General features: G+C 33.9%; 1 protein-coding gene across 5 annotated transcripts in view; it reads left to right on the forward strand.

Moving 5' to 3' along the window:
• The window catches only part of Mical (Molecule interacting with CasL), a 288,154-nt gene extending 280,096 nt beyond the window's left edge, over positions 1 to 8,058 (forward strand). For all 5 annotated transcript variants that reach the window (XM_071589659.1, XM_071589662.1, XM_071589663.1 and 2 more), the window contains one exon: positions 5,603 to 8,058. In XM_071589659.1, coding sequence (XP_071445760.1) covers positions 5,603 to 5,690 — 88 coding nt within the window. In that variant the 3' untranslated portion in view covers positions 5,691 to 8,058. The remainder of the gene's footprint in view (positions 1 to 5,602) is intronic.
• The last annotated feature ends 1,593 nt before the right edge of the window (positions 8,059 to 9,651 follow it).

The raw sequence follows: 9,651 nt of genomic DNA on the forward strand, positions 1-9,651 counted from the left end.
TACTCCCTGATAGTTTCTCTGTTTTACGTCATGCTTAATTTGTCTTTGTAATTATGTACTAGTCTCTTGGTCTTCCTTATGGGATCTTCCCTTTAATTTTCCCTTCTATTTTCCTTCTAACTGAGCCATTGCGCCTCAAGGTGTGTGTTCAATCCATTTATTTCTTCTTTGCCATAGAGTTCTCTGTATGGTCCTTACCTCTTCTGCTCTTCTACATACTTTCTCATTCTTCACATCATCTGTCCATTAAATCTTCAGCAGTTGATTAGTGCTGGCAAAAGGTTGCATCCTTCTCTAACTCCTTCATTTATTTTATCTTCTATTTTCCTTTATTTTTTCCATTACATGGTTATAACCTGATTCTTGTGGATTATTCTTATGCTGTTATTGTCCATTCCAAGTGCTTCATGTACCTTGGACATCTTGTTCCTTTCAACTTAGTGGAAGGCCTTATCCAAGTCTATGAGTGCTACCTATAATGGCATGTTTAGATGTATCATTTCTTCAGCCAGAACCCTTAACCTTAGAAAGGTAAACTCTCTTGTTCCTCATTTTTTCTAAAAACCTAATTGGTTTTCCATGAGGCTTTCTTTAATCTTTCCTCCTTTTCTTCAGCTAATTTTCCTTTTATAGATGTATTCTATTAGTTCTTTCAATGTGTGAGACGACCAGCTTAATCTTTTATGTTATTCACAGTTATCTGTTCTTTGTTTCTTTGGTATTGCAGCCATCACACTCTTCATGAAGCCCTCTGACATTTGTCCACTGTTGTAGCTATCTTCAATTATTTCAATGAGGGTGTCCATTGCTTTAACTCAGAGTGCCTTGATTATTTCTGTTGATTATGTCAGCTCCTGGTACGTTGTTGTTCTTCAGGTCTTTTGCGGCTATATTGAATTGATCTGTCAGTATTTTCAGGCCCCATTTGTCTTCCTCTACCAAGATTTCTTCTTCAATGAAGTCACCTTCAATTGGTAATGGGCCCTTGAAAGAGTACTTGAAGGTATTCCTTCCATTTCTTTCTGATATCTTCATCTTCTATCGAGATCTTGGCTATTGAATGGTATTAGTGAATATAATATTTGTTGCAATCTTCTTTAAAATGGTATCATTCATTGATATTTGCATCCATTAAGGATGGACCCTTGTTTTAATTTCCTTGTACAATCTTCTCATTGATTATTCTAAACAAACATTATAAATATATGTTAATATAATTAGTCCAACGATATAGGTGTCCCCAATTCATGGTACTCAAGAGTCAGTTTTTTAGCAAATGAATGTTGTTCTACCTAGTTGTCTCCTTCTAAATGAGAATAATATGATTCATGAACTTCTGTCATTCATTTTCCATGGCTTTTAAAATTGATTTCTTTTATAATGCATCTGATATTGATTGCTTGCTGTGCTAGGCTTAAAAAGATTTTTTTAAATATATACTGTTACTTAGAATGTTTGAGCTACCATTATATATTTTGTGCTTAAGTCTTTGATTATCAATGCTGAGAAGTTAATAGCATTTATTTCCCTGCAAAGGTAATTAAGGGTTTTTTCCCTGGATTTTGCATGCTTATTTTGTTTTGATGATTCATCTAATCTGCATGTATTTTGGAAATTTATGGAAGTCTTGGTTTTTTCATTGTTTCCCATGTCTGCTATGGTATTTTTTCATTTGAAAATCCTGACCATTGGATGCTTATCAAGTAGAATTGTTTAGTCCAATCCATTACTGTCTTGGGTTTCTTGGGGAATTCCCAATAATGCTCAATGACTAGATAATTCTTTAAATTGTGATTCATGAGGCTATTTATTAATGATAGTCTATAGAATTGCAAATTGATGTTTTTTTTTATCTGTGACGAGTATTTACCACATTGTGAAATTCCTTATGCATGGTGGGTTCGGCTTCTTATTTGCATTGAGAGACTCTGTCCCTCTGACCATTCCTAACCCTGTTATACCCTCCTCCCATTGAAAACTACTCAACAAACATTGCATGATATCTGGATTGAAATCAAGCATTTTAGTCCTGGTAGTCTAGGTAAGCACTACTTCCTTTAGTTCCTGTAGTTCTTAATTGCACCTCATTTTACTCTGAAAACATATTCCTTCAAGTAGATCTATCATAGACTGCTCTTTAGCTGTACAAGTGATGGATGTTTTTATTTGATGCGTGTTTAAGATTAATTAAAGTTTATTATTCCAGATTGTCATTTTATCCTGCTATGATTCTGAATTAATATTCCACAAATTTTAACCATAATGGAATTAAAACAGTGGAGGCACAGTAAAACCCCCTTTTTTTTAAGATAATTGATTTTGCAAAAATTCCATTTTTACGCCCTAATATTGTATGCACATACTGTTTTTTCTCCGCTATAGTTCCATGAGATGCTGTACTTATGCTGAAATGGTATAGCATCTATCATAATAATAAAAACATGCAAATGGTTCTTCATTCACTGAAAGGTTTCAGTAATTTTTAGCTCTTTGAAATTAATTTATATAGGTTATGTATTTCCAAAATACTGCCTTTTGTAGTTCTTAAGTCTGTAGTGATGGCTATTCGTGCCTTTTCCTCCTGGTGAAGTATACTGTGAACCTGGGTTGCACATGTACAATATAAATAATACATGTTAGTTGGCAATCTCTAACCCAACCAACTTTGTAAAAATGGGATTTTACACTATCCCACATTTCTATATATATATATTTTTTTTAAAGATTTGATGAATGCTGAAAGTCTACTTTGGGTGGATATTATAGCAATGTGAAATAAAATCTTAGAATTGAATATATCATTCACAGCTTTTGTTAAAATTTTATGAAGAATGATGTCAAGAAAATTTATTGAAATATAATTTCATTATACTGTGCATGTAAGTTTTATGCTATACTTTTGTGATTAGGTAATATTTTGAGGAAAAGATGGAAGTTTGGCACTAAAGCGAACTACAAATAAGCCAAGGAGTGAGGTTTTTTTGAGATGATAAACTAACGATTTCGGTTATTTAATATAATTTATTTTAGAATATACTTAGAATTCAAATACTTGTATAGTTCTTGTGGTAGTAGTGGGTATTAGGGAAAGTAACCTACAGGTAGTAGTAGTTTTGAGGGGAGGCGACCGACAGCTAAGGTCATTTGCGCCATAGGGGATGGATAGGAAAGGATGAAGGGTGGAGAGAAACCCGGCGTCGGCATTAGCCTACTCTTTACGAAAGGCGCCAAGGGGTCCGCAGTTTAACGTCCCATCCGACGGACGGCGTACTCACTCAAAGTGCCCTCCACAAAGCACCTCAAGTAGGGATCGAGATACCTCTGAAAAATATTCAACACCGCCGGGATTTGAACCCGCGCCCTCATGTAACCTACAGTTGAGGTCATATGCACTATTAGGTGGATCATTTGGTAGAGGTAGGATTTTGAGGGGGAGGGTGGAGATAAATCTGGCATTAAGAAAAAATCACTTTTTATTTACCAAAATAACACTTTATAAAATCAAATATATTATGTGTATTTGTACAGGTACTTAAAATTGCACTACCCTTAAAGCTGACTCTGTTCTAGTATTGTTTCCCTTAACACAAAGATTTACCTTCATTTGGCACCCACATTAAGGCAATATTCTAAGAACAATGAGTAAAGCTGTCATCAATTTACCCTTCACCTGTCTCTTTTATAACATTTGAACTGACAGATTGAATAGGAATTTCATGGAAATCATTTTGATCTGTGTTTCAAGTTCATTTATTTCACCAGAAGGTTACTGTTAACATAGCTTCCTTCATTATGCAAAACTGGTCTGTCATAACTGATGAAATAGGAGTTATTTTATGGCTAAATGGTCGCTGCGCAGCCTATAAAACCATGTTACTCATTATTGATTGGCATTGTCTTGAAATTTGTTATTTTTACTGCCAACTGTGACATGTATTGGCAGTATTTTCCTAATATTACTACTCTGTCCAATGAATATGCAAACTGAGGCCATAAAAACTTTGTTTTGCAAAATTTAGTCTACATCGATTTTGTTTGTTTGTTTGTGATGTGAAGGATCCATCCATTATGTTCAGTTAAAATAGTGTGCACTGTTGATTTTTCCAAATTCAGTTCATAAGCTATCATTCAGACAGTTTTTTGATGATCGGTAAGGACAAGGAACTGCACACGATCAATTTTGTTGTCAACACAGGTGGTTGAACGGCATCTTGCCGGCCATTTTTAAAATTCTTAGTCCACTTGAAAACAGATGTTTTCTTCAGAGCATTATCACCGTAAACAGTTGTCAACATTTCAGTAATTTCTTGATAACTTCTACTGCACTTCACCAAAAATACTTGATGTTGATTCGTTGCTCCGGGATTTTGTAATTTTCCATTTTCGACCAACAGTCAAAACAAGGACAACAGAAAATATCATAACTGGCACCATACGCACAGCTCGACGATCCACCAAGCATAGATGGCTCATTGGGTCTCAGGCAACTAGTGCTGTTAGTGGGCAGGGCTATAGTTCGTGTCATTGCCACCAGATTGCAACAGTTTGCACATTTATTGCACAGACCACGTATTACATATAATGAGCTCAAGTCCAGCTTAGGAGCTTATGTCAGTTGAGTTCAGATTTAATTCTAGTTGACAAATCTGTTAGTAAGGATCTTAAACACCAGTGATTCATTCTGATTAAAATTTGTAGTTTTATAATTTTTTACTCCCTAATCTCCTGCAAAAAAATTAAGAAAACATGTAACAATGCCAAGGAAAAGAAATATGGGTCCAAAAAATTAGCCTCGATTTTTTTCTTAAAGAGTGCTCCAAGTCTCTGACCCCCCTCACAACATGTAAGAATTCCTTCAGCTGTATGAATGCCTTTCTTTTTAAAGTAGGTAAAAGTTAGCAGCTATACCTACATGTAAGTTTTCATCAGCCCCAGTGGCATTGGGGTTATGTCCTCTTCTGCCAACCCAGAGGTTGCGGGTTTGATTCCCGCCTAGGTGGTTTTTCTTCCATCTAGGGCTTGGGTGTATGTAAATGTCAAATTGTTATATCAATGTTCAAAGTCCAATGTAAAGGTCGAAGTGCTGTTTTCAGACTAATGCAAAATAAATAAACAGAATGGGGCAGCAGATTGTGTTCCTTGGCATTTTTTTAAATGTAGGAATTTAGTCTACATTCCTGATATGGGAAATAAGAAAACCATTCTCTTGAATTTTATAGCAGAAGATGCTGTGCTAATATTGCACATCTCCAAAGATTCAATCCCTTCCTCCACATGAAACAAACTATCCATCCCCAGCTTAATATACATACATAATTCAAGTTTGTACATGTAAATTGCTTGAGTAATTTAATAGAATTAATGAATTGAATAGATTATAATTACTAGAGTAATTTTAATGCATATACTTTTATTAGATTTAATCTTCCATGCCAAACTCCATGACTGTTGAAATTTTCTTTTTGTTACCTTTCATCTTAGCTTTATAATCCGCTGTTAGTGTATGTGTCAGTTGGATATATAATGTAATCTGAGCATATTAATACCATCTATCTTATATTTTGCTATTAAATCTTCCTTTTTGCTCTTATTCCAACAATAGGTATCGGGAAGAAGACAGAGACTTAAGATCTCGAATGCTGGCCAAAGGTCTGCGTCTTAGTCCAATCAGGAAGGAATCCCATGTCTGAGATTAAATCCCTTTCATCATGGGGAGAACCCAAGTCAAATGCATACATTTCAATGTGTGTGTATGTGTGTGTGAGAGAGAAAGATGGCTTTTCCAAGCTTGTGACTTTTTCCATCAATTCCATTAAAGCACCGTGGAAGCCTGCAAGTAGTCTTGTTCGACCTTCTGCTGAAAATTATTTTAAATTGGCTGTGTCTTGGTGGGCGTAAAAGAAAATTTTTTACACGAGTATTTATTTTAATGGTGAAGCCTATAAAATGACTCTGATAGGGTGTTTTTATGGATAGAATTTGTTATTTTATAATTATACCCTTGTGGAAGAAGACTTATTGATGTAATCATTGATATGAAGATTAATTGAGCTGTACATTTGCATTAGTAAAGTATCATTTCTCTCTTCAGTGAGATGTCTAGATGAGATTGTGAAGATTGTTTTAGCCGAGAGAACTAAATTAAAAATAGAAGTATGGGACTGTTCAGTTTTATTATTAAATGCTAATTTCTGTTGAAATTTTTTAAAATATAAATTGATCTATAGTGATAATATTAAGGAAGGTCACCTTCACCAAGTCACTTTATTTGAAGTCATTACAATCATTGCTTATTTAACATATTAATAAAGTGATATCCTGCAGGTTAGTTATCAATGATAATTCTCAGTCAGCATAATTTATACTTGGGCAGTGACATTATCTTCGTAACTTTGGGAATGTTAATGATGCCATGCTCTAAAAAGTTTTGGCAGATAAGGTAGTGAACTGTGTATAATTATTGATGAGTGTTGAGAGATTTAGATGGCCCAAATATTTTGTAATTTACTGGGCTCCAAAGTGAATGTCAAGGGAAAAATGCTTTACAAGACCTAATCATGAAGTGGAATTATGTATTTAAAGTAGAAGAAATTGTTCCTGGAATTCATCTCAGTGCAGGAATACTGCAATGCAGGTTAATTGGACTTGCATGCACTTATATGCATTTTCAAATATTTATTGACTTAAAAACCTTGTAAATTTTGTTTCATTTGACTCCCATTTGTGTATAATCTAAAAATGCTCATATATTGATGCATCATAGATAAAATGACATCCTGACTGTCGGAAAATGTTTACAACATTTTCCATAGGACACACAAATGGTTTTAATTTCTTTGATCAACATTTATTTTATAAAATGTTCACGTTAGGATAATTGAAAACTACAGTTGATTACAGTAATGCATGAATTTCACAGGGTCTTATTTTTTGTAAAAAAAAGGAAATAAAATTTACTTATGACATACAACTGCCTTGAGGTGTCCAGAGTGTCTTGAATTGTATTTCGAGTCTTACTTTCTTGGGATTGACTCTGACTGATTTTTATTGGGTGGGTGGGCTACATGTAGTGTGCCTTGGACACATGCATTACAAATTGATATAGAAAGATTTCATTGCTGCTTTCTGTGGGAAACTGGGAAATCTGTTGCTAGTGATTTGCTCTGGTTTCATTCTTTAAAGATTATGCAGAAATTCAATTTAGAGTGATGCTGATTTGCCCATTTAAATGCCCCCTCCTTAACATCATCAGTGAAGAGAAATAAGATATTTTACAGAGACTTTTTCAGTAATATGACAGTTGATTCTGCAAATATTGATGAAATTTTATTTATTTTAGGGCACAATGAAATAACTGCCATAGATTTCTGAAGGAAACTGATTGCTATGAGGGTGCTTTTTTGTATATTTGTATTTTAATTACAAATGAATTGGTACTTGGTACTAATCATCGTAGGTTTCAAGAATTTGGTGAAAATAACTGCATTTTCTTTTTATAAGTTTTGCTAATGTGCTTGATGTGCCACTATGCAATGTTAATTTCAAGGATGCTAGTTCCTTGATCACGTGTGGGTTTATTACTACCAACTGTGCATGCATAGGAGCAAAATCAGATTTCATCCTTTAATTTATTTTTATTAGCACCTATAGGAACAATGCAATGTTGAACTAATAGTGTGTTATTTTGTCTTGAAGACTAGAATGATTGTTAGAGTGAAATGATTGTGTTTGTTGAAAATTCTCCCTTATTTTTTTGTACAGTTGTATAATGTGTTTATAAAATTAATTTCTATTTTTTAACTGGTTGTATTTGAACTAATAACTTTTTTGCAAATAATATGTTATTCTGTTTTACATTTATGTCATGAATTGCCCACAAAAGATCACAATGTGCAGCATTGAGATGAAATAGAAACATGCCTTTACATGTCCCTGCCTTCTTGAAGTGAATTTTTTGTCACTAAAAGAGAATGTGTGTTATTCATATGCTTGAGACAATGTCTTACCTACTTGATGTACATTTTGCCTAAGTGAATTAAAAGCTTTTATACTGTTTTACAGAAGAATTTAATATATCTTTCAATCACCAGATGAGCTATAACAAAATTTAGAACTGATGCTGAGTAGGACTTTGACCATAGCTGCTTATGGAGAAGGTTGTGGCTTAAAATTTCCTGTGGATTGCTGCAAGAATCTTCAAACACAATGCATTTCCATGGTATATTTCCCTTGCTAGAAATAACCTACCCCCAAAGATGCCTATTGCAGCATAAGGGAAGTCTTGAACCACAGCATTCCCCCAAACAGCCACTCTTGAAACCAAACTTAGGATCATGGCAAAAGTGTAGGTACCATCATTAATTCAGATTGCATGATACAAGTCATTTAAGAGTGTTTGCACACTTTAAAACCTCTTTATTTGACAAATCATATGTGATCACTGGAATTCCTTGTAAAAGAGAGCAATTTAAATTGATGTTGAAAAATTTATAAAACCTTTCTATGTTATTCATAGTCATTCTTATCTTTCCTAAGTTAACCTTCTAAGTTAACCCATTAACTTTTCTCAAGCTCATAACGTGTGAGTAACCTCTGATCATGTAACGTCCAATAACATTTATATGCGTCAAACATAGTTTTGGTCCCAGCATTTTCCACAGTTTTCTTTAAATTGGTTGAATTGACACATCTTGTGTTCAGATTCAACTTGAACCTTACAGACTGATTTTGTGGTTTTTTATTGTGACCTTGCATGTGCAGTACTTCATCATAAAATATCATTCTATTCAGTCCATAGAACTCAGTAGTAGAAGAAGACATTTTGGAGCGGACATTTGGCTTCACTGGCTCATGAATTCAACAGAAAATAATGAAATCTGAGTTTCAATCCCATTAATCTATTGAATGTGTATTTCACTGTACATGCAAATCAAATGTTAATTTGCACCAAACACTGTCATAGCATTATTTGCAATTTTATTTTCATTTAAATTCCTGTTAATACCTGATGTCAAAGGGGGTACTAGCTTGTATGTGTAGTTTCCATATGGATGGCCAGAGTTTAAATCCAGGTGACTCTGGTCACCTTCATCTTTACCTAATGTGTGATTTTCTGGGTACCAGGTATTTCTGGGAAACTGTTTATGCTCCCTCCTTCCTTGATGTAGGTATATGTTTCTTATGTTGTAAGGCACCACCTATCAGAACCAACCATACAGGTTGATTATATTTTTGTTACATTTCATTCAATTGCGAAGATATATCTTAAAAGGAGAGTTAACCCTGTTGCACTTCTTAATTATCCCATTAGTAAATAAATAAAAATGAAATCCAACATTCACCAAATCCTCTACATGTCTGCCAGTAATTATAAAATTTTATAGTGCCAAAGGAGCCCAGGAACAAGAGTAAATAAAATGTTTCTCTTTAGTCGGAATGACATAATTAGAAAAAACTCATGCAAACACAATACTTCTACAAATATGGGGTATGTATATAAATCAAATCACCGTCCTTGAGACTAATAATCAATTCTAAGACAAAATATTTTAGTAATAACCAACATTTAGACAGATACAAAAATGAAAAATATATATTTACAAATTTATAGTGAAGATAATATAGGTGAACATATATTTCATGTCGCATGCT

Source organism: Hetaerina americana, unplaced genomic scaffold, assembly GCF_022747635.1.
Source record: "Hetaerina americana unplaced genomic scaffold, ioHetAmer1.1.p SCAF_4, whole genome shotgun sequence".
Classification (NCBI taxonomy): domain Eukaryota; kingdom Metazoa; phylum Arthropoda; class Insecta; order Odonata; family Calopterygidae; genus Hetaerina; species Hetaerina americana.